The sequence below is a fragment of the Xenopus tropicalis genome, chromosome 2 (assembly GCF_000004195.4).
Source record: "Xenopus tropicalis strain Nigerian chromosome 2, UCB_Xtro_10.0, whole genome shotgun sequence".
NCBI lineage: Eukaryota > Metazoa > Chordata > Amphibia > Anura > Pipidae > Xenopus > Xenopus tropicalis.
Genome location: NC_030678.2, coordinates 63,702,075 through 63,727,670, shown reverse-complemented (window position 1 = coordinate 63,727,670; position 25,596 = coordinate 63,702,075). Strand labels below are relative to the sequence as shown.

The following is a 25,596-nucleotide window of genomic DNA, read 5'->3' as shown; positions in this document are numbered from 1 at the left end:
GGTGGGCGTGGTGCTCTATTGTGTTCAAAATCCTGGGTTAAAAATCCTTACACAGTGAAGGCAGTACAGAATTTGTGCACTCTTCATTCAGTGAAGGCTCTGTAGATAGGTAAGTGTCCAGAAGTATTATTATAGTTTTTTTTCTTATACATTGTTACTTACTCATGTCTTGTTACATTGTATACAACTTGGTATTCTCTTTTAAAGAGAGAAAGATTGAAAATATTGTGCAAGGTTAAGCTAAAATCACATATATCACAACAGCCTCTCTATTTATGCTGGCATTTTTGGAATGTTGCCATTTTTATTATTGATAGATATATAATTAAAATTGTTTCATCCATTTAATCATCACCAACATAATGAAAATGATATTTAATTATGGTTAAAATAAGATTTTACAAACATACTCAATGCTTAGTATAGTCAGATTTATACAATGTCTATGCCTCTATGCACCCAGGCCATTTGTTTCTGGGGAGAAACTTTCTCCCCAGTGTATAAACTTGAGTCCTAAATGCAGTCTCTGATTTTTTGCATAATCACAACTTTGCATCCCTCTTTCAACGGAATACATCAGCTTCTGTATCTCTCTCCCTACCAATACACCAGACATGTTATTTCTTTCCACCAGTATATCAGCTTCTACATCTCTTTCATAACATGCATTACTCTGCAACATAGGGGCACATTTACTTATCCACGAACGCTCCCAGCGTTCGTTCGTTCGTTCGTTCATTCGATCGGTCGGTCCAATCGTATTTTCTGCAACTTTTTCGTACCTTGCGCGACTTTTCCTTTTTTTTAGTGCAAAAAAATCGGCTCGGCTTTGCCGCTGTTTACAATCTTTATGTACGAAAATTTCGTGACTTTCAGATCACCAATACAATATTATCATGACTAATACGATTTTTTCGTGATATTTGTAATCTTTTTCCCATTCGGGATTTGAACTCGTGTTTTGATAAATCTGCCCCTAAGTCTTATCAAATGCTTAGCTCCATTTTTCCCACTCAGAATCTCTCTCTTTCATCTTTCTCCCTATGAATGCATCAGCCTCTCCATCTTCCTCTTAATCATGTAAATAAGTCTCTGTAATGACCATAATTTGCCATAGCTTCTGCACTGATTAAACTAGGTTTGTTAGTCTCTAGTGCTTTATTCTTATACAACACAATTTCCCTTATTCTACACTTTTTCCTCTCTCCATATATAAATTTCTGCATACCCCTGTCTAGGGGTATTTTTTTATTTGTTTTTTTTTTTTTGTTTTTTTAAATGAGAGTACCTTTTACTACACTTATTACTGCAAAGATATTTGAAATTAAATAAAATGTCACTAATTAGTCATGGCAATCATAGAGATAATCTACATGGGAGACTTTGTAGGATGGTGTTGGATTGACGCAATGCATTTTACAAGCTGGATGTAGTTGCGTTGGTTAAAATGTTATGTGACTAATAGAAAAATCTGATGTGTAAAGTATTTGGAACATTTGAGATCTGACAAGACACATCCATTGGAAGGGAAGGCTGCACAGTGCATCTGCATCCACCAAGATTGTCAGATGTAGATGCAGGAACAAAAGACAACATCCAACAGATAAAATCTGATCAAAAGGCTTTAAAGGAACAGTAACACCAAAAAATGTATATATTTTAAAGAAATTAAACTATAATGTACTGCTGCCCTGCACTGGTAAAAGTTGTGTGTTTGCTTCAGAAACATTACTAGAGTTTATATAAAATCTGGTGTGTAGCCATGGGGGCATCCATTCAAAAGAAGAAAAGGCACAGGTTTTATAGCAGCTAACAGATAAACCCTGTAGAATACAATGGTGTCTTATCTGTTATCTGCTATGTAACCTGTGCCTTTTCTCCTTTTTTCCACCTTGAATGGCTTCCCCCATGGCTACACAGCAGCTTATTTATTAACTATAGTAGTGTTCCTGAAGCAAACACCTCAGTTTTACCATTGCAGGGCAACAGTACCTTATATTTCAGTTACTTTAAAACACTTTCATTTTTTGGTGTTACTGTTCCTTTAAAGCAATTTGTGAGTGCTGTTGTTACTCCATTTTGTATTGGTATGCCTTACAAGATTTGCTAATTAGTGTCGCAGGTGAGGATTATATACATTTTAAGGGAAACTACTTTTTGGGCATTACAGCAGTGAATGCTTTATTATTATTTTTCAGAAACATCAGTTTCAGCATTTTTTCTTATAGTTTCTGAAATATAAATGTTTATTAGCATGCTTAATAATCCAATTTTTCCCACTGTAAATGAGATCATTCTGTTTTTGAGTATTAGATTGCAAATTGTTGCAGTCATGCTGGATTCAGCCAGCTGCTCTGTCAGTGACTGACTGTATGAATGTGTTGGTTGTGATATTTCTTACTATTTTTAGAATTAAAAAACAAGTTACATGGTTAATACTCCAGCTGATAAAATTAAGGGTTCTGGCAGTTAGCAGAGATGCTTATTTAAAGTTATTGGTTGATGGTGAGACCTTTGTCCTGGTTGGTGTGGTGAGCCCTTAACCAAAGTCCAACACAGGCTGGAGTCAATCTTGTTTTGAATCCCACTACTATTAATTTTGCTTTTGTAAAACATAGCTATATACTGCTCCTTTAAACAGAACCTAAATCATTGGGGATGCCAAATTGTTAGGCATCCCACAGTAACTAAAATTGCAAACCTCCTCAATGAACAGGCCTGTGTACTCCTACCTGGTATTCCTTGTGTGCCCTAACAAATTGGCAACTAGCAATGATTCTAGTTTCTAAAGTTGGTTTTGCTCAGTAAACCCCCGTATGTAATAAAAAGCACTATGTTTGCCCAGCAGTATTAACCTATAGCAATCAATAAAATGCTTGCCTTTAAAAATGAAGGTGACAAGTAAATTCTTCCTGTTGATTGGTAGCTATGGGTTAGTGTTCCTGGGCAAACATAGTGCCTTTTATTATATAACAAAACTCTTACTAAAACTCTTTGTGATTAAAATATCTCTGCACTACTCCAGGGGCCACAGATTTACAGAGTGCACCACTACTGTACTTTATCAAATCTATGGGCATTTTCTCTCTAAAGTGCAAATTTATTAAACTTTAAGTTCCTTTCATTTGCACAATTCTAGAAAATTCAATGATTTTCATAATTATGCATGTGATAACTTTTTTTTACAAGTAGCAGTTAAAATGCCCTCCTTGCACACATACTTTTCACCAAGAACAGTTCTCATTATAAATACCATGCCAATAAAGAGTAAGGCTGCAAAGAGTATAAGCACAGCACTAATTATATTGAGCAGCTTGGAGTATCATAGAAATATTCAAGCTGTCTGATTGGTAGACCACAGTCATTTTTGAGCAAAAGGGTGGGTAGCTGCTAGAAACTGTGCCACTCCCTGGTTGTATAGCTTTTTGATGGGTGAGGGACACATAAGCAATGTTAAGGAAGGCTCAATCAGCTAAATTCCACATTGCCAGCTTCATTAATTGGTTCTTCACAGATACTGATTTGCTTTGATCAACAGGGTGCATCAGTCACCAGCGCAATTCAACACTAGCAAGACTGTGTTTTCCACTGACACTTAAAAAAGGAAGCATTGGGTCACATTAGTCATAGTCACATTTCCAAGCCAGTCAGAGTAAAGGTGTTTTATTGTATTTAGTAGTAGTAAAATGTTTCAACCAAGAGCTGAATAATTGTTATGGTTTACAGCCATTCCTTCAGCATTTCTTTCTTGGCAATGTGCGCAAAAAATATTTTGTGCATGTATTTTAAACTTATTTTTAAACCTGTGTGCTCAGGTCAGAATAAATATGAATGTTTGTGTTTTCACACAAAATTCTTTGTGCGGACCACAATATGTTGCGTGCAATTTCCTCAAAATTTGTGTTCACGCCCATGAAAGTACATCTTACAGGCAACATTGGTTACAGTAATTAGGGAAATTTGCCCAGAAAACAAAGCCCAGTAAATACATAAGTTTAATGGATAGGATAGTCTAATAATGTATGTGTTTTTTCATATAGGGTATTTATATCTGTGGTCTTATTGCACTTCTGAATGAGATTTTACTTAAATTTGAGCCACTTTATGTCAGTGACTAAGTTGTGCAGGTTCATTTGTGTGTTTATAGCGCCAACTATAGAATCATAATAATCCATATTTTTCAAGCCTTTCATTATATATTTGCAAAATATATAAGTAGTTGGATGATTCCTAAATTGTATATTCAAACCCAATACCGGTAGACTATTACATTTAAACCTCACTATCTGAATGTCTTCTAACTGGTCCAGTACCAAATATATAGATAATAATATGTTTTATGGATAATTGCTGAATTGTATATTAAAAACCCATGGGCACTTTTTGATCTGGAGCACTTTGGCACTTTTAATAACAGATCATAGATTTTACTACCTGTGGCAGTAAAAAGGCTAAAAGTTATCAGGTTAATTTACGTACAAGTGTCTGTTTGACCAGTTATGATAAATATTTTGTTTGTAATCTGAGATTTGATCCATAGTTTGTTTGGATTGTGTGATCAAACTCTGGGGTTTATCATGAATACCAGTTAACCCCCATTCTGATTTTAGGTGAACTGCATCATTTAGCCTTTTTATGAGTGGCCCCTCCTGTTTTTGCCTGCTTCTGCCATAGGCAGTACAATGCCATTTAGGCAAAAGTATAGGGGTGCTAATATTTATGTATATAACTTTTTACTCCTTAAAGAAAAACTGTAAAATATGTTTGCCTCACCATGTACACCATTTCAACATGATAGATGTGGTGGTTGATCTCTTAATAACTTGACTATTCAGACAGTATTACTTATATGAAGATATATTTTTCTTTAGACATGTTTCCCACAAAATAATTTATTTTCTCTTGGTTACCTCACAGATTGTCAACATGCCTGAACCGTGAGTATTTGAATTATTTTTCTGCCGACTGATATCATCTATATGCCATTTATATTTTTTGTATCCTGAAACTAAAATATTTATATATATGTTTTCCATTTCTTTTTTGTGAATCTGATAACACAGTGAGGTAAGTACATTTTTTATATATTGATCCTTTCTCTCACAAGACCCCCCTCATCATATTCCCATTTCTTTACCTTGTAGCTACATATCATTTGTCTTCATCTTTTGCTCAAATGTTTTTATTATGAAACATAATTATTTCTCTTTTGTAAATGGTTCCTTTTCAACAGAGGAAATCAAAAATTTCAGCATCCCGCAAGCTCCTTCTAAAGGTAACAGATATGAACTAAAGAGAATGCAATGTATATACTGAGTAATGAATAAGAATGGTAGCTTACCCAGCTCTCAATTTCCCTACAGAGTTTAATGCTGGCAAAGGCAAAAGAGGCATGGGATCAGGATCATATTAATACACAAGAAGAGAAGGAAAGATACTTAAGTGAGAGAGTACCCCAGGAAAATTACCATGGCCTGTCATTAGCTGCACTACAGGTATTAAACTGTTATTTTATACATAAGACTAGTGCTATCTAAATTGTTTGTGTTGTGGTTGGTATATTCATTATATTACATGTTAATATTTGATACATAACATGTTGATTAGACCTGTAGCAAACTTTGCTTCTTTATTTATATAACCCCCTTACTGTGCTAGCTGTAATCCATATAAAACCATGGAGATCAAAACTTGCCTCTGTAATTTGCAGACATGGACCATGCTTATGCTAAAAAAGAGTACACCGGGGCACAGTTTACAAAGCAAGTCCTGTACTTGCCACCTGGTCAATTTCAAGTGTAAAATCCAATGCTCCTATGTGCCTTTACATACCTTGCCCTCTACCTTATTCAATATTAATGTACGTTCCCTGGCCCCATGATTTAGTAATAATTCAGTATGATACAGAGGCAAAACTAGATGTTACTGGGGCCCCATTACAAATTTAATTTAGGGCCCCAAAACATTGGTAAGCTGTCCTATTCTACCAAGAAATATTGACATTGCTTAATTAGGGCCTTACAGGGTCTGCATATATGTACATATATTCTGAAAAACAAGTGTTACAGTTGCATTTTAGGCTGACAAAGACAAACATCCATCAGGTTCAGACCTTCTATGTGATCCTTCACCTTTACACTTAGGGGCACATTTACTAACCCACGAACGGGCCTAATGCATCCGATTGCGTTTTTTTCGTAATGATCGGTATTTTGCGTTTTTTTCGGAAAAATGTCGCGACTTTTTCGTTACTAATACGATTTGTGCGAAAAAACGCGAGTTTTTCGTAGCCATTCCGAAAGTTGCGCAAAATCTGGCAATTTTTCTTAGCGTTAAAACTTGCGCAAAAAGTTGCGATTTTTTCGTAGCATTAAAACTTGCGCGAAACGTCGCACCTTTTAAGTTTTAGCGCTACGAAAAAGGCGCAACTTTTCGCGCAAGTTTTAACGCTACTAAAAAATCGCCAGATTTTGCGCAACTTTCGGAATGGCTACGAAAAACTCGGGTTTTTTCGTGCAAATCGTATTGGTAACGAAAAAGTCGCGACAATTTCCGAAAAGTCTTAAAGACGCCGAAAAAAATCGCAAAAAATACGAAAAAGTCGCAAAATGTTCGTTTTCAAATCGGAATTTTTCCAATTCGGTTCAGATTCGTGTCTTAGTAAATGTGCCCCTTAGTGATACTAGACACATATTAAAGTGAATCTCTGATGGAAAAGCACTTATGAGTGCTTGAAGATAAAAGCTGTAGCAAGCAATGCCATTCTGAGCAAAAGATTAATACGGTGTTATCATTTATCTGGGATGTTAAGTCTTCACTTGTCAAAGGACCTGTAACTTTTAGTTCAACCAAATCAGGAGGACTTCTGAGTAGAAATCTCTGGCTTACTTCCTTTTAAATTTGAAAAATTAGTTCTTGTAATATGAGTGGTTTCATGACTGGCATTTAGAGAACACTGGGAATTTCATCACTGTATTTCATCAACAGCTGTTGGACTTCAGTTTGGATACCCCCTATCTTATATAATTGTACATTTTGATTGTAGGTACCAGATGCTGAAAGCATTATTTATAGCAACAGATAAAAACAACACACTGGAGATTATATATGTGTGTATATATATATTTTACAAAACGATCAGCAACACTGGGAATTTTAATGAAAAACCAAATGTGTATTCAGTAGGGACATACAGACAGTCCGAAACATAATGTTGGCTGTATGTCCCTACTGAATACACATTTGGGTTTTCATTAAAATTCCTGTTGTTGCTGGTCTTTTTGTGAACTTTAAGTTTTTTACCATGTACCTGGGTTTTTGAAGTTTTTAAAGCAGTGTGCCAGCCTATGGATGTACTGTATATATATATGTATATACACACATACACACAGAAACCAAACACTAATGGCAAGACCAAGGATGTGGATGCTTCCAAAGCATTAGTGCAGCTAGTCTAGACTCTGACTATGAATATGACAATGAATGGACAATGAAGATATTTTTATAATAAACAATAAAGCATCACTTAGGATAAAGTGAGTGCTGTGCTTTTTGGTGGTGTGGATGTATATACAAACCTAAGCAAAATATGGATTCCTCAAGAGGTATGCCATGTAAGAGGTAAGCCAAGTAGAGGTATCATGGCATCACCCCAGTTGGTAAGGACCAACAACTCCCTTCTTTCCTTGAGCAGGACCAGTGATGCCCACCATTCTCCCCATCCCTGGAAGGGTCACAGTGGCCCGTGAGTGTGGGTGATAGAGATGTAGCGAACTGTTCGCCGGCGAACTAATTCGCACGAACATCGGGTGTTCGCGAGTTCGGAAGTTCGCGAACTTTTCGCGTATGTTCGCAATTTGGGTTCGCGTTTTTCCGCTGTGTTTTTTCGCGCACAAGTCACACATGGCATTTTTCAGCAAATCCCGTTTCCATGGTGCTAATAGCAAAAAATGCAGCGTATTTCCGCTAGGTCTGCCAGCTGCCTTTGCGATTTTACGCAATGCTGTGTCAACAAAGTATTTTTCAGATAAATTTTTGCCATTGATCCCCCTCCTGCATGCCACTGTCCAGGTCACGGCACCCTTTAAACAACTTTAAAATCAGTTTTCTGGCCAGAAATGGCTTTTCTAGGTTTTAAAGTTCGCCTTCCCATTGAAGTCTATGGGGTTCGCAAAGTTCGCAAATATTCGCACTTTTTGGCGTAAGTTCGCGAACGCGTTCGCAAACTTTTTTTTTTGAGTTCCCCACATCCCTAGTAGGTGACTGGATGGTGCATTTTTCAGACAAATTTTCAGAGATTAAAGGGAATAGTTGCTCACAGAAAAAAATGTATCAGAAAATTGTCACAACAGTTCATCTGGGTTGTAGATGTAAAGTTCATCCACATTCTATTGTTAAAGGATGAGGAAATCTGGATTTAATAGGGGGTCCAAAATCTTTGGCAACCATTATTGAATCCAGTTGCTAAGTTTTTACCCCAGTACAGTGCATCTTTCAGGAAAAATGATCACGCCAACAATTTACGTACCTTTGTCCAGAATCCCTAGTAATGAATTACACTTACACATGCACAGTATTATAAAAGGCTGTTCTGCTGCAAGCCTAAACAGGTTTACAGTAAGTAAGTAGTAGTATTGAGTTGCAATGTTATTTTTACCCCATTTTGTGCAGTTTTTCCAAAATGGAGCACAGGGAAAAAGTTTAGGCTGATGCCACTCGGGGCTGATTCTTGGCCTGTAAAAAAAATGCAGGCTGTAACATAGTAACATAGTAAGTTGGGTTGAAAAAAGACATACGTCCATCAAGTTCAACCATAATGCCTATACCTAACCTGCCTAACTACAAGTTGATCCAGAGGAAGGCAAAAAACCCCATCTGAAGCCTCTCTAATTTGCCTCAGAGGGGAAAAAATTCCTTCCTGACTCCAAGATGGCAATCGGACCAGTCCCTGTATCAACTTGTACTAAGAGCTATCTCCCATAACCCTGTATTCCCTCACTTGCTAAGAATCCATCCAGCCCCTTCTTAAAGCTATATAATGTATCAGCCAGTACGACTGATTCGGGGAGGGAATTCCACAACTTCACAGCTCTCACTGTAAAAAATCCTTTCCGAATATTTAAATGGAACCTCCCTTCTTCTAAACGGAGTGGGTGCCCTCGTGTCCGTTGGAAGGACCTACTGGTAAATAAAACATTAGAGAGGTTATTATATGATCCCCTTATATATTTATACATAGTTATCATGTCACCTCTTAAGCGCCTCTTCTCCAGTGTAAACAGACCCAACTTGGCCAGTCTTTCTTCATAACCGAGACTTTCCATACCCTTTACCAGCTTAGTTGCCCTTCTCTGGACCCTCTCTAGCTCAATAATGTCCCGTTTGAGCACTGGAGACCAAAACTGAACAGCATATTCTAGATGGGGCCTTACCAGTGCTCTGTAAAGGGGAAGAATAACCCCCTCCTCCCGTGAATCTATACCCCTTTTAATACAGCTCAGAACCTTGTTTGCCCTTGCAGCTGCTGCCTGGCATTGCTTGCTGTGAATCAGTCCCTCCACTGGCATCAGCCTCCTACATTGCTTGCACCTAAAAGCATTGTGTCTGACTAGGTGCAGGCAAGGTAGGACGCTGATGACAGCTGATTTTTGGTATTTCTTTTTCTGCAGGCCCAGAATCAGCCCCATATGGCATCAACCATAAGAATTGAACTGGGGCTGCATTTAGCACCCCCCCAGTAACTTAGCATTTCCTTTTAGATTTTCCTGTTCAGATTTGTTTCACTGACTGTCAGATATCTTGTTCGAGCCATAGATCTGTTTATGCCAGTACTGGCATCATAAGGCAAGAGTAATATATTGTCTTGTGAAGCAAATTCCAACTACAGTAGATTGCTGCAAACAAATGCAATATATTACTGTGCAGTTTTCCCACTTGTTCATTTTACCTTCCATAACCAATTGTTATTTTCCATACATCTCTTATACAGTGCAAATACAATGTTATTTTGGTATCAAAGTTCATGTGTTCATGATTTCAAGCTTTAGTAACAAGTACAATTACATTAATGTAAATGATATGAATATCATAATACTGCATGTTAGACATACCTACAAAAATACATTGGCAGTTACATAATAATATCATTGGTCTGCTTTATAATTGCTTGGTAAATTTTACTCTATGGTAAAGTGGATTGCTCGCCTGCACGTACCCTGAGCTGGTGCAGTTTTAGGCTAAAAGGAGCACCAGCGATCTTAATCACTGGGGGGTGCCCCCAGTGATTCCTTTTAAATAAGTATTATATTAGTGTTCTGACCTGGTTTTGGCCATCCCCTAACAGGAATTATGCAGAGATCTACATGAAAAAGTTGGCATTGTGGACGAGGAAAGATATGATATTGAAGTAAAAGTCAATCACAACACCAGGGAGGTAAGAAACCTTTTGCTTTAGTTGTAAAATTCCAATGCAGTCATTACAAGGGTGAAAAATTATGTTCTCTGTCTGATTAATCTGCACCTTAAACTCCTATACAGGTAAATAAAGAGCTATGGAGTTACCCTCTGGCAAACTGTGGTGAACATTTTAGTCATTGTTATAAATATGCCTTAGAACAGTGCTGTCCAACTGGCAACCCCCCTTTGTGTGGCCCCCCCCACCTGTCCAGCTGTTTTGATGCTTATCTTTGTGTAAACTTTAAATGGTATCAGTGCTGAGATTGGTTCACACCTCAGACTGTAATTCTCCTGTATTGTTTAAACATGTAATTCCCTGTGCTGTTCACACCTTTTAATCTCTGCATTGTTCATCCCCTGCATTGTTCACACCTCAGGCTGTAAGCACCCACATTGTTCAACTCAGACTGTAGAAACAGTGCCAGCACTATGTCACTGTATGTACTGTGTATGGTACACACAGGCAGCAAAGGGCAGACAAAGCATGGCACACACAGGCAGCATTGGTCAGACAGAGCATTGCACACACGCAGCATAGGGCAGGCAGAGTATGGCACACACAGGCAGCATAGGGCAGGCAGAGTATGGCACACACACAGGCCGCTAAGGGCAGGCAGAGTATGGCACTTAGGCAGCATAGGGCAGGGAGAGTATGGCACACACAGGCAGCATAAGATAGGTAGAGTATGCCACACACAGACAGGGTAGGGCAGACAGAGTATGGCACACACAGGCAGCATAGGGCAGGCAGAGTATGGCACACACAGACATGGTAGGGCAGGCAGAGTATGGTACACTCAGGCAGGATAGGGCAGACAGAGTATGGCACACACAGGCAGCACAGGGCAGGCAGAGTATGGCACACACAGGCAGCATAGGGTAGGCAGAGTATGGCACAAACAAGCAGGGTATGGAAGGCAGAGTATGGCACACACAGGCAGAATAGGGCAGGCAGAGTATGGCACACACAGGCAGCATAGGGCAGGCAGAGTCCTGTCTGTGTGTGTCATACTCTGCCTGCCCTTTGCTGCCTGTGTGTGCGCCATATTCTTCCTGCCCTATGCTGCCTGTGTGTGCCATACTCTGCCTGCCCTATGCTGCCTGTGTGTGCCATATTCTTCCTGCCCTATGCTGCCTGTGTGTGCCATACTCTGCCTGCCCTATGCTGCCTGTGAGTGCCATACTCTGCTTGCCCTATGTTGCCTGTGGGAGGTGAACCTGGCAGGGGTTTGTTCTGGGAGTTTGTTAGCAGTTGGAAATAGCCATTAAATGGTCCCTAAGGTGTGTAATTATGTGCTGGGGGTTGCTGTGCTATCCACAGGGGAGGAGAAGGAATATTGATTTAAGAATGGGCTTAATATGACATAATATAATTCTTTCACATATGAATGATGGTTGATATCTCCACAGTGAGTACCAAGCATTTGAGTTTTTGCTACACTACCACCATTGTGATAACATGGGTGTGGTTTAAAAAAGGGTAGTGGCCAAAACTTGCTTCCATTAGCGATCCTCCTCTATGTATGCTAGAAACATTTTGGTTCTCGGCACCACAGAAGTTGGATATCACTGCAGAAGAATAAGAGAAGAATAAGATTAAGTTTTGATTCCATTTGCAAGGACAGGGTTTGTACAAGAAATTAATGAAAATGAAAAAAAATCAGCTGAAGAGTACTTATAGGTCAACTGCAAACAAATAATCCAATAACAAATTAGAAGCAACACATAATAACCATTAATTTAGTCTTAACCTGATACAATCGCAACTTTATTGTCTTTCTTTAGCCTGCTGTTGCATTAACTCCATCAATTTTGTAATAATGTGTGATAGTTTGTAAAAATCTGGGGGTAATCGGCATTTGATTGGTTGCTACTTTTATAAACTTACCCTAAACATGCAGCATGTGTACTTTATATATAACTCCCCTGTAGTGCAGCTTCAAATTCAAATGTATTTCCTTTACTAATTGCTTTACTAAGATTCAGGATCTGAGAATGAAAGTGCTGGATCTTCGTGGAAAGTTCAAGAGGCCTGCTCTACGCAGAGTTAGAGTATCTGCAGATGCCATGCTTCGTGCACTTTTGGGTTCAAAGCACAAGGTTTCCATGGACCTCCGTGCCAATTTAAAATCTGTAAAGAAAGAAGATACTGAGAAGGTGACAATATCTTTATTTCAGTTTTTACAACATATTACAACAAACATTTTTTACAATATATATTTTAATTAACATTTTTTATGTAGTGCCATCATGTTATGAAATTATTTACATAAGGTGGTCAATTTTATCACATATATGTGTGGAAATCGTGTAATTTGTAAATCATAATTTATTTAGTCAATTGGATTCATCCAGCAGAGGGGAGAGGATAGTATACACAACAACAAGGAAGTTGCAATAAAGCTAGAGTACTGGGTAAGAAGTAGGAAACATTTGCAAGATGACAAAATTTCTTTGCTGCGGTTTTTTCTTAAATGCATTGGAGTTAATGAGCTTTTTTTCTCGCACAAATGCATTGGAGTTTATGGCCATCAACTGCCATTTCATTGTAAATCTCTACAAATTTGCACATCTCTAGTAAGGGGTATTAACCTAGGCAGGGAGGCTCCTTAGACAGCAGCAGTCAGTTCATTGGGGGTCAGTAGAGTTTGCCTTAAGTTTAACCCTTTCCCATCTACTTGCCCCTGCTCTGTGCTGCCATTGCTTGATATAGAAGTGACATACGCTTTTGCATAAGTTACGTAAACTGTGTACGTTTTGGGACCCAGTGATCTTGCTGTAGGGCCAAATAACTAGTCGGTAGTAGTTAATAAAAATAGCAAAAATAATTAATGTGCTAATAAGTCAGTATTTTAATTGGGGGGTCAGTGGAGTCTATACGTAAATTACGTAAGTTTCTTTTAAACTAATGTAATTTTTTGCATAAGTTATGTAAATTGTGTAAGCGTAGGGGCCCAGTGATGTTACTGTGGGGCCCAATAACCAGTCATTCTCCTGCTGGAAAGTTCATGTAGAAGACACTGATATAATTCAGTAAATAGATCCCAAAATAAACAGCTGATGTTGCTCTATAATTAGTACTTATAAATAGTTAAAATGAATAATTAATGTGCTAATAAGCCATTCAGTTTACTGGGGGCAGTGGAATTTACCTTAAGTATTTTAATTCATTGGTGGTCACTGGAGTTTATCCCTGCAAAGCTTCTCTGCATTGTCTTTTGCTATATTTACAAGTTACTTTAGTTCTAGGCAAGTTACCTAGCTTTCTAAGCAGTTTTTGCAGAAGTTGCTTTGTGTAACGTGAATGGGCCCCCTTAAGAAAGAAGATTTCACGGGGCTCGGCACAACTGTACCCCCTGTCCCCCCCTTAAGTTGACCCTGGAAGGCAGTGTGTGTCAGGTTACAGGGGGGCAGCAAAAATCTGCTTTTAGTAATTTTAAAAGCTGAATTTCAGTTTTGTAAAACATAAAGTCAACAAATCTAGTGCCCGGGACAAAATTGCACTCTGCATCTGTGGCCATGGCCGAAATTAGTGGAAGACTAAAGAGGTACATGCTTTGGGTGCAATGCTGGGGGGCCTCAAGCATGTACCTCTTGTACTCCCCTTGTCATCGCCCTGGTCCCCCCACTGCCAGCTTGTATGTCAGAGCATTGCTTTTTCTCTCCCACGGTCAGAGCGCATGCATACACGCTGACATTAGGGGGTGGTGGCGCGTGATGGGAGGGGGGCAATGGGTTGTGCAGTGGGCGAAGTACACTGCTGGTCCTGATTCTTGTAGTACAAATTTGCTGATTAACAGAACCATGAATAAGCATGCACTGCGGAAATTGGAGGGCTAACTTCTGCTACACTTTTTAATAGTCAGAATCAGCAGAGCATAAAGGAATAAACAAATTGTGCTGGAATGTTGCTTAGAATTACATTTTTGTTTATTATGCAAATAAATATTGATTTAAATCCTTTGAATGATAAAGAGTTTAGTCAGGCTTGTTACCATTTAACCTTTATTATATCAACATTGCAAAGCCATGCCATGTACAACTCAATAACTTATAACTGATTCTTTGCTTCTTAAAAATTAGATTCAATAGCAAATACCAGTTTGAAAGATTAATATTTATTATTTACAGCAATTAAAATGAGTTATGTACTTGTAAGCAGGAACGCCCAGTTGAAGTAAGTGATTGGCGTAAAAATGTGGAAGCAATGTCTGGCATGGAGGGAAGAAAGAAGATGTTTGATGCTGCTAAGTCACCACCTGCACAATGAGAAGGTTAGTGAGAAGAGGTAAAAAAAAACACAGTAACAACTTCATTCACTGCATCTAAACTAAATGCCCATGGTTATGCTACATACACATTTCTGGGGCCACCCAAGCACATGAGTTATTTGGCAAACATCACTGATATACTATTTAATATGGCTAGTATGTAAAGATATCACAGTAACATAGTGTGATTAAATTATACATACCTGCAGATAAATTAAAGGGAATATGTAATAAAGAAAGGGATTCAAATGGGGGGATATGTAATGTAGTAAGAAAGACGGATATTGGTATAAACAACTCCAGTCATTAATGATGCAGCCATATCAGAAGCATTACTTTTAGTCAAGTAGGTAAATGCTGCATCTGTTCAAGAACAGATTTGTAATGTCCCCACAATGAGTGCCATTACTGCAGCCTCTAAGTAAGGGTAACCAAACAACTTATTCACAGTGGAGGCTGATAAGACTTCTGTCTGGGACCCAGTTAGATTAAGGGCAGGCTGGGGTTTGGGCACATTGGGGTAGAGTCTAGACCTGCTGGGAGTATGGTCAAATTAGATTATAGCCCTCCACTTTTTTATGTCAACCCTGACCTCTTGTAAAAAATGCAGTTCTGAGTATCTGGACTCTTAAGCATATGGTCATGAAACCATCTAGTATCCTCATATTTTTCAATTAGGGGTACTTTATTATAATACACAGTTATAGTGAGTCATGTGACAGAAATGACATCACTAAGCACGTATTGGGCATTGGCGCATTTTTTTGCAAAATGGGTGCAAAAATTAACTGCGACAAAAAAAGTCACGATTGTCAAAAAAATTGGTGTGTGTAAAAAAATGTTGCGTACAGCAACAAATTTTTTTACATTTTGTGAATTTTACCAAAGTTTTACGAAAGTTTCGGCGAAGCTAAACGGTACTGATTCGCTCATTACTGCTCTTGTGTATTATATAGTTACTGTATATAGACCTGAATGTCCCAATCAAGTGCATTTGGAGCCACCATCTTTAGTCAGTTATCATTTTCACACTATTGATGGAACACAGTCCTCATTATTCTCTGGCTTTCACTTGTCTTACATCCTATTTTTGTGGGTCGATAGTTATTTTTCCTAATGCAAAATTACCATTGGTCGGCCAAAGCTTCTGTTTACTTTCTGCTAAATAAACAGAACAATATAAATGTGCCCCCTCTAAGATCACAAAACACACACCATTTAGCAGAATGAAATATGTAAGCAAATACAATATCCACTGACACAGTCTTCACAGGTCACCACATTCACAGCTGATTGAGGAGTCTTTCATGACCAAATATGGTCCATTGTAAAAACATTGCAAAAGGGAGGCAATAGTGTAACCACACAAAAACAAGAATGTGTTAATAAACAGGTCACAGGCAAACTTCTTTCCCCCATATGTAATAATAGGCACTAATTTTGGCCAGGGGCAGTAACCCATAGCAACCAATAAGATGTTTGCTTTTAAACAGGTGGCCAGTAAATGCTACCTACAGATTGGTTGCTATGGGGTACTGTTCCTGGCCAAACTTGGTGCCTTTTATAACATATGGAGGAAAGACTGCACAACACATTTGTAAGACCCTAGGTTTTGATTAGAAGATGTCTCATCCATCAACCACTATTCTCAAGGAAAAGATCTCATATATATTATATATACATATCACTACTGAGAAACTCTGTAATGACATAATCACTAAAATTTGGTTCCACTGGATCCAGTATGAGTGATAATAAGCTAAATACTCATGATCTTTGGTTCACTGCCATATAATGCCTATACAATGTGCCAATAAATTCTGAGACCATATCTGTACCATTTTGAAATTCTGTTGTTTACTCGTTAAAGGAATACTGTCACAGGAAACCATGTTTTTTTCAAAACACATCTGCAGAATCTTGCATTGAAATCATAGTAACCTAGTAACATAGTAAGTTAGGTTGAAAAAAGACGTACGTCCATCACGTTCGGCAGCTAATCGGCCCGTGTATGTGCACTAACGACGGGCCTGCCCGACCGATATCTGGCCTGAAATCGGCCAGATCTCGATCGGGCAGGTTGAAAAATCTAGTTGGATCGGGGACCACATCGGCACGTTGATGCAGTCCCCGGACTGACTTTGCCTATACCCGTCATTATAATTCGATTGTTTGGCCCCAGGAATTAGCCTGGATTCTCCCGATATTGCCCACCCAAAGGTGTATGGGCGCCTATAGTCCAGTTTGTGACTCCTCCAGTTACATGGGAGTAGGAAAACAAGAGGTTACCTGAAAGCAGTTCTAATGTGTAACGCTGTCTCCTTCTGAAATCTCAGACTCACAAATGCACAATTCACTAAGATGGCTGCCTACACATCAATATTATATTGGTAATTTGCTATGTATATAATTTACTATGTAAACAGTGTAATTTAGAAATAAAATGTATACCATAAAAAATCATGAAACTTTCCCCTTAAGTCAGGGGGCTCAAACTCAATTTACCTGGGGGCCGCAGGAGGCAAAGTCAGGATGAGGCTGGGCCGCATAAGGGATTTCACAAAAAAAAGTCCATGAAGGCTTGCATTATTGGATAATGCAAGGCACGGCGGGCGGGAGCTGCTGATTGCGGAAATGACGTTATGCCATCATAACAGTTATTATGGGAAGACGTTCTGTGTGCACAATTAGCTCCTTAGTTAGCAGCTAATTGTGCACACAGAACGTCTTCCCATAATAACTGTTATGATGGCATAACATCATTTCCGCAATCAGCAGCTCCCGCCCGCCGTGCCTTGCATTGTCCCTTGAATCGCAATAAAAATCGCGTTCCATTCATTGCTTTTGCGAAGGCGTTGGTGCAGGCCACAAAATATTGTACCGAGGGCCGCAAATGGCCTGCGGGCCGTGAGTTTGAGACCCCTGCCTTAAGTATTTGCAAAGTTATAGTTTGCTGTCTTCTGTGAACCTATATATATATATATATATATATATATATAAAATAAAACACAACCAGCACCAAGGGTCTTATAGTTCAAACATGGTTAAAAATGTTCTTCTGGAGTTCTGGAGTAATAGCAATAACAATTAGTATTAATTGACTTACTTTTTTGCAGTTTGCACACTGTTAGGGTGTGAATGTGCCCTGAACTTTTCCAAGGAAACCATTCATCTTTTAAGCACCTTATCTGAAAGGCATCCTTAAAGGGGGTGGGTTTTGGGACTGCCAACTTTACCGGTTTTATTTGCACTGTGGACATTTTTGTTTTGTATATTTATTACATATATGCCTAAATCGAGATATGCTTAATATAGTTACATAGTTAAGTTGGGCTGAAAAAATACCAAAGTCTATCAAGTTAAACCCATCAAGTGAACCCAGCACACACAAGCCTATACTGATCTATCTATACACTTACATACAGTACATATAACATATATATATATATATATATATATACCAACATCAATACTAACTGAAGATGTTAGTATCACAATAGCTTGGATATATTTATTTAATTTATTTGAGAGAGCAAAAGATAATTTACCCCTACTGTCATTTACAAGTTTATTTAAGATCATTGTTTAGTGCAATACAAGCTAAAAGGGGTGGTTCACCCTTACATTAACTTTCAGTATATTATAGAATGCCCTATTCCTAGCAACTTTGCAATTCATCATCATCAGTTTTTTTTCATAGTTTTTGAATTTTTTGCATTCCTCTTCTGTGCCTTCCTAGCTTTCAAATACTTTTTATTCCTTATCTTTCTATTCAGGCCCAGGTAAACAAGGTAAACATATAGCCTGGTTGCTAAGGTAAACAAGATGCTAGCAACCAGATAGCTGCTGAAATTCCAAATTGGAGAGCTGCTAAACAAAAAGCTAAATAACTGTAAAACCACAAACAAATAAAAAACAATTACAAATTTGAAAGTGAACAATCCATTTAATTACTAGGATCGTATTGAACAAAAGTGTATATTGAACTTTGAAGTTCAAGGGGAATATGAATCTGTGGAATTCCCTTCCAGACAAAGGTGTCGGAAGGGCAGGGAGAGGTGGGCTGCGACCTAGATCAGAAGGCAGGAACAAGCGATCGCAGTAATGACATTGCTCCTTCATTCCATATTAGCAGAGAGAAAGGAAGGTATGAAAGGCAGAGCATGATTAGCAAATATCTCAGTTTTTAGAGCTTGTATTATTGTATGTATTCCAGCTGTGCCTGCTGCTGTCTCTCTCTCTGCCTTTCCTGTCACTGTGTGACTGCCATGTGTTCTAGGGTATTATACAGTACAGGTATAGGACCCATTATCCAGAATGCTCGGGACCAAGGGTATTCCTGATAAGGGGTCTTTCCGTAATTTGGATCTCAATACCTTAAGTCTACTAAAAAATCAATAAAACATTAATTAAACCAAATAGGATTGTTTTGCATCCAATAAGGATTATTTATATCTTAGTTGGAATCAATTACAAGGTTCTGTTTTATTTCTACATAGAAAAAGGAAATCAGTTTTAAAATTCTGAATTATTTGATTAAAATGGAGTCTATGGGAGTCGGGCATTCCGTAATTTGGAGCTTTCTGGATAACGGGTTTCCGGATAAGGGGTCTGATACCTGTACATGGAACTGGCACTGTATTAATCTATTTATTCTGCCATGTGTTCTGGCAGTACTATACATGAAATTGACACTGTATTTTTCCTGCCACATGTTCTGGTATATGGGATCGGCACTGTATTTATCTTGCCATGTGTTTTGGGGTAGTATACATGGAATGGGGTATTTATCCTTTCATGTGTTCTGATGGTATAAAACATATGCATAGAAATGGCATTGTGTTTTTCTGCTATGTGCTCTGAGTATATTTGTTAATATATGGTCATGAAAAATGTCTTATTCCTAAAGTGAAAGGGGTTTTAAAATGTCACTGGATAATTAACAAGAAAATGACACTATTTAACCTGTCATATCCCTGAAAAAGATTATCCATTAAACTGCCAATGTATTTATCCTGCAATATGTTCAGGTAACATTATACATGTCACCAGAACTGCATATATTCTACAATATGTTTAAAAGCTTATAGAAATAACATTGGCCTTGCATTTATGCAGTATTCTGGGGCATTATGCATCAAAGTTACACTGTTTTTCATGCAGGTTGACAATAAAACCTACAGTCGAGGGCATTTACTAGCCTCCCCAAACAAAAATATCACCCTCTGCCTATGATTAAGTCTGGTGAACCTGTCACAGTAACAGTTTTTTACATAAGCTGATTATGCACATTTAGGGGCAGATTTATGAAAATGTGAGTTTAGGGCAAAATACTTTAAATACATTAAAACTCACCCATGCTCTGTTCATTCCTATGGGATTTTTAGAAGCATATTTACAGTATCAATGGGTGAAGGTTAGAACTCACCACTTGAAAAATTCCATAGAAATAAATAAAATGTGGGTGATTTTTTATGTTTTAAGCTCTAAACTCACAGTTTGATAAATCTGCCCCTAAATCTACATAGAGCATTCTGTTAAGGTGGCCATACACGGGCCGATTGTAGCTGCCAATATCAGTCCCTTGGACCGATTGAGCAGCTTATCGGCCCGTGTAGGGGAAACAACGACTGGTCTGCCTGACAGATATCTGGCCTAAAATCGGTCAGATATCAATTGGGCAGGTTAAAAAATGCAGTCGCATCGGGGACCGCACCAACGAGATCAACCAACTTCGCCTGTTCCAGTCATTATAATTTGATAGTTCGGCCCCAGGGCCAAACAACCGAATTAGCCTAGGCGAGCCAGGCGAGCGGATCCTTACGTGTATGGCCACCTTTAATGTGTGATTGCCCAGTGACAGCCTACAGGTAGGCTTGGTTCAAAATTACTGTGCCAGCATGCCACAGAGTAATCTTTAAGCTGTAATCTGCGTAAAACGTGTGCATGGCCTAAAAATTTGGCACAGTGCACCACTTGTTTCTTTTTCCAAAAACATCTTCTGCTGCCTATACTTCCAGATGGGAGTAACTGGCAATATAATAGTTTGACAAAGACAGGACAGCTTATTAAAGATGTGAAATTCAATTATTATTACATTTAGTGCAATACATTTTTATCTAACTGGAGATATGAGACAATTTTTTTCCTTCCCGAGGATACTTGCACACAGCATCAAATGGGTGTTTTTTGCTCCAAAAAAGCTAAGATGCACTTAACAGATGTGTTACTTTTTCTAATTGACAAAGGGAACCTAAGAATACACCAACCACAGATTTTTGAATATACATATAAAAGGTATCCAAAAACCATATTAAACATATTAGCCATGTAAAAAAATAAATGTTCACTCAGTCAGTTACTTTAATCACAGTGAAGAATTAAATATAATTTCCTGCATAAGAAAAGATGACAAATATTTTTAAACATTGTGCAATTCAATTTCAATATAACATTTCCATTAATAATAAACATCTCTCAAAAACATTCTCAAAAATGCATATAAGGTGCATTTTTAGACACAAAAATTCTAACTTTGTGATATACACAAATATAAAAATGCATACACATACATGTTCATTGGATGCTATTCCCTACTAAAAGATTCAGTGTTCAGTGTTTGTAACTGTAAAAGATATATCATGCTTAGTTGTTAAATAATTTTTATTTTCTGTGCTCTTACATGCGCAACTTTCTGATGTGATATAAATAAATAATATTAAAAAATAGTTAAAACACCTCATCCAATAAATAATGGCAAGGCACAGTGGAGCTAAGTGAATACATATTAGTCTGGATACATACTATTCTACTCATGTACTAAAAACATTCCAGTGTTACCTGCCTACTCAAGCCAAATAGTGTTACATAATTTAATAATTTGTTGCTAAAATGCATAACGTTTGAGCAACACCTTTCCCTGATCACCACTTCTTGACCTAGATGGAAAATAGTCTTTTGGCATGCTTCTAAACATTGCTGGATCATATTTATAGCCTTTTTATATTATTGCAATCTTTTTAACTACTAAAAACAAAACTTTCAAATGTTAAGATTTCCTCCTCTGCCTTGACATGAAGAGTGATAGAATGAATCATTTCAGCGCTGGAATATATATATAGCATATCGGTATAAAATGGATGCCCAGAACAAAAAAAAGGTAAATTAGCATTTTCTTCTCATCTTTATAGATTCATATTTGCAGACTTTAACAGTTCCCTTCCCACATTCCCTTATTGATACACAAGAATTTTTTTTAAAAGTAATTATGCCTAATGCATTTAAATAGGTCTTATAACCATTCAGACAAATTCAGGTACAGCCTTAATAATTATGGGAGTTTCTCACAGATCCAGTGTAACTTGAGTTTTAAAAAACGTGAGTCACTGAAACATGTTGAGCAGGTTGAGTTGTTAATGGGGCCAAATAGGAAATGACTAATGACATAAAGGCAAACTATATGTAATATTTACAATTTTAAAACGAAAGCTGTAAAAACAGAGATGGGAGCCATTTTTTCAGCAAAAAACAATGGAAGCACATGGAAGGATTTCAATTCTCTAGCTTTTTTTTACAGAATTTTTCCAGTCCAAAAAGATGCAATTTTTTTCTTGTGATACAAACAACATGGAGAAATACTATTAATGTCCTTGATGGTTTTTTCTGAGTTTTTTTTCCCAGCGAAGAAAAAGAAACATTTGTTCCAACAAAACGCATAGCAAAATTCTAGCAAAGATTCACAACATTCACCACTAGCAAACATTGGAATTAAGCTGTGAAACTGTACCATGCAAAAAAAGTTTGCTCATCCCTAGTGATTATATCAGTTCTAGGTTTGGCTCTGAGCAAAATATTAAATCCGTGTGCATCACATAATCTACTAGCTAGTCTACATCTACTAGCTGTCTAGTTGAACCTCATCTGGATATGGACTACAGGGCCTTAATCAAGGCATGCATACAGTTTAAAGGAAAAGTAAAAGTCAACATTTTTGTGAGACCCCAACTGCAACTACATTCATAAATGAGCCCTCATTTGTACTAGCCCCACACCACCAAAGCCTATTGGGCCATGGGCACTCAGAGCATTGGCTCTGCTGCAAAAAGCCAACACTCCATGTTCCCTCAGCCTTAGAAATGAAAATCTGAACCTAAGTATCTGAACATGTCCCACAGTAACGCCCCATCTTCTCCGCTGATACACAGTGGCTGATTGACAGTGGCTGATTGACAGCTCATGGTTTGGGCTGTTGTTGGCTTACTAAAAAAATACTAATTACACTCAGTCTGAGATTTTCTTTGCCCACTTAGTCCACTTATACACTTTGAGGTTGGATTATTAGAAAGCAATTATGTCATACAAAAAAGTCCATTAAAATTTTGAGCATGCTGGGGAGCATCATATAAATCTCTAGGAGGGACACTTCTGCGGTTTTCCCTTCTCCATTTGTACACCCCTGTATTAAAGCTTCCTAGTCAAAGTTATATATTATAAGTTAAAGTTATATTTTTATTATTTTTTTTTGCAAGCCTCATTGAAATTATAGCAGTGGTCTGTAACAAAAATCAAAGTACTCATATTAATACAGTTAATTTTATATCCATTGATTCTGGTTGAAGCCAAGTGGATGTCCAAAATGAGAAAACAAGTATGCATAGTGTGATTTTGACAGTTGCACTAAAGTGTAGATTGCACAGGACTCACATCAAATTTCAATAGAAGATTACGTGAATAGCAATTTAGCAATCCTACCACTTGAATGCAATTTACAGCAAAACATCATTGCAGTGATGTCTCTAAAATGAGCAACCCTAATTGAGGATGCTTATTTCATCCAGGAATGACATTGCATGGATATTTGCTGTCTATGAAAAGGTTCAAACTGTCAGCTGTGGCACAGAGAAATTCACAGCCTGTTTGCTAAGCACCAAAAACCCAACAGACAGTCATGACTTCTGTTGCTCAAAGGAGTGTATTATTTGGGTTGCTCTCATACCAAGAGGTTTCTAGTATTCTGTATCCAACACTATACATTCACTAGGCTGCTAAAGTCTGCTAAATCAAAGTTAGGAATTATTATTTATCATTATAACATTTGGTCAGAATTTGGTGTTGTTGTTATTATTATTATTAGCAGCATGTATTTAGTACCAACATATTACACAGTGCTCTGGTGTTACATCAGTTAAAACAATTATTTAAAGGGATACAGTCATGATTTTTATGGTATACTTTTTATTTCTAAATTACAAATAATATCGGTGTGTAGGCAGTCATCTCAGTGCATTGTGCCTGAGCCTGAGCTTTCAGAAAGAGCCAGCACTACACATTAGAACTGTTTACAGATAACCTATTGTTTCTTCTACTTTACTCCCATGTAACTGGAGGAGTTTCAAGCCAGACTTGAATTTCTTACTAAAAGTGTAACTGAAGTTTATCAGGGCACAGGTCACATGGTTATAGCACCCTGGGAAATGAAGAATATGGCTAGCCCCTTGTGAAATTTCAATATTAATTATAAAAAAATCTGTTTTTGCTTTTGAAAAAAACAGATTTCAATTCAGGATTCTGCTGGAGAAGGTCTATTAACTGATGCAATTTGAAAAAAAAACATGTTTTCCCATGACAGGATTCCTTTAACTGTGAGGCTAATGCCAGCTTTATAGCAAAATAATTTATATTTTTTTGTTTAAACTTAAAGGAAATATATAACCCCAAACATTGTAGGTCTGTGTAAAAATATATTGCATAAACAAGCTCATATGTAAAACCCTGCTTCATCTAAATAAACATTTTGATAAAAATGTACTTTTTTAGTAGTATGTGCTATTGGGTACTCCTAAATAGAAAATTGCCATTTTAAAAATTAAGGGCCGCCTCCTGGGATCATAGGATTCGCAGTGCACACAAACAAGCCAAGGCACACATACTGTATATACTAGGCCAATCAGCCAATTAATGGACAGAGTTCTGCCTTTTGTTTCCACACTTCTTCCTATCACAGTTAGAGCTGCATTATTTCTGGTCATGTGATCTCTGAGGGAGCCCACAGCCCTTCACTAAATGGCGGATCAAGGGAAAGGATGTAAAATGACAATATTTACTGATACATATTCCAGTTTGGCAAGATTCTTTAATAGGCCACTTAATATGATATAAACTATCTATTGGTTAAGTATTCATTCTGGGGTATAGTTTTCCTTTAAGTGTCAGCACTTTTAATTACAGAAGTGCATTGCATTATATATTATATTGCATTATATGCATTATATAGAAACTAGAACAGAATCAGCTTTGCAGCATAGGCAATTGCCTCTCGGTTGCAAATTAGCAATGGTTTAAAAACTGATCCTTTACATATCTAAATAAAAAGATATAACCTCACACACCACAGTTGCTCCTTAGCTTAGCTTATCTAGTAAGCCAACTCCAAACCACAAAATGCGAGAGTAAATGTGTTCATACATGGGCCGATAAAAGACCAAGTCAGCAGCCTTCCCAGTGGCCAGGAACCACTAGTATAAAAATGTATTTCTTTTAGAGTACTTCCTTGGAATTAAAACATATTTTATTTTTCATAATATCTACCTATCAGGGCAAACTCTGAAAGACATTCACTTTTTATGTTTTCTTTTCTTTTTAGGGTTAACGAAGAGTGTCAGCATTTTCACTCCAATTATCTCTTGAATTTATGCTTCCCTTGCTACTTTTACATTCATTCCCCACACTCCTTTATTACTGCTAAATTTAAGTTGGTTGTGCAACCTAGTAAAGGTTTTACCATTGTAAAGAGATTCTTATTCCAGGATGGGTTGCTGTCTGTGCGCTTCTTGTATAGTTTATCCAGATCAATAAAATATTCAACATTGTA

The 25,596-nt window shown here is 37.6% G+C and overlaps 1 protein-coding gene across 2 annotated transcripts; it reads left to right on the top strand.

Moving 5' to 3' along the window:
• Positions 1 to 25,596, top strand: tnni1 (troponin I1, slow skeletal type). 2 transcript variants are annotated; one of them, XM_031895627.1, is made up of 9 exons: positions 1 to 109; positions 4,918 to 4,937; positions 5,064 to 5,067; positions 5,234 to 5,275; positions 5,364 to 5,495; positions 10,343 to 10,432; positions 12,436 to 12,612; positions 14,618 to 14,743; positions 25,369 to 25,596. In XM_031895627.1, exons 2-8 carry the CDS (start codon positions 4,927 to 4,929, stop codon positions 14,723 to 14,725), a joined length of 564 nt encoding a protein of 187 aa, XP_031751487.1. In that variant the 5' UTR covers positions 1 to 109; positions 4,918 to 4,926; the 3' UTR covers positions 14,726 to 14,743; positions 25,369 to 25,596. The 2 variants fall into 2 exon arrangements, with proteins under 2 accessions (XP_031751487.1, NP_001096486.1); NM_001103016.1 differs by having other exon boundaries at positions 95 to 109; positions 14,618 to 14,729; positions 25,369 to 25,594.

What these genes read in the sequence shown, in the direction of transcription:
- tnni1 (XM_031895627.1), top strand. An exon ending in TGTCATTAGCTGCACTACAG is followed by an intron (nt 5,496 to 10,342) that starts GTATTAAACTGT and finishes ATCCCCTAACAG; the next exon opens with GAATTATGCAGAGATCTACA. An exon ending in TCAATCACAACACCAGGGAG is followed by an intron (nt 10,433 to 12,435) that starts GTAAGAAACCTT and finishes TGCTTTACTAAG; the next exon opens with ATTCAGGATCTGAGAATGAA.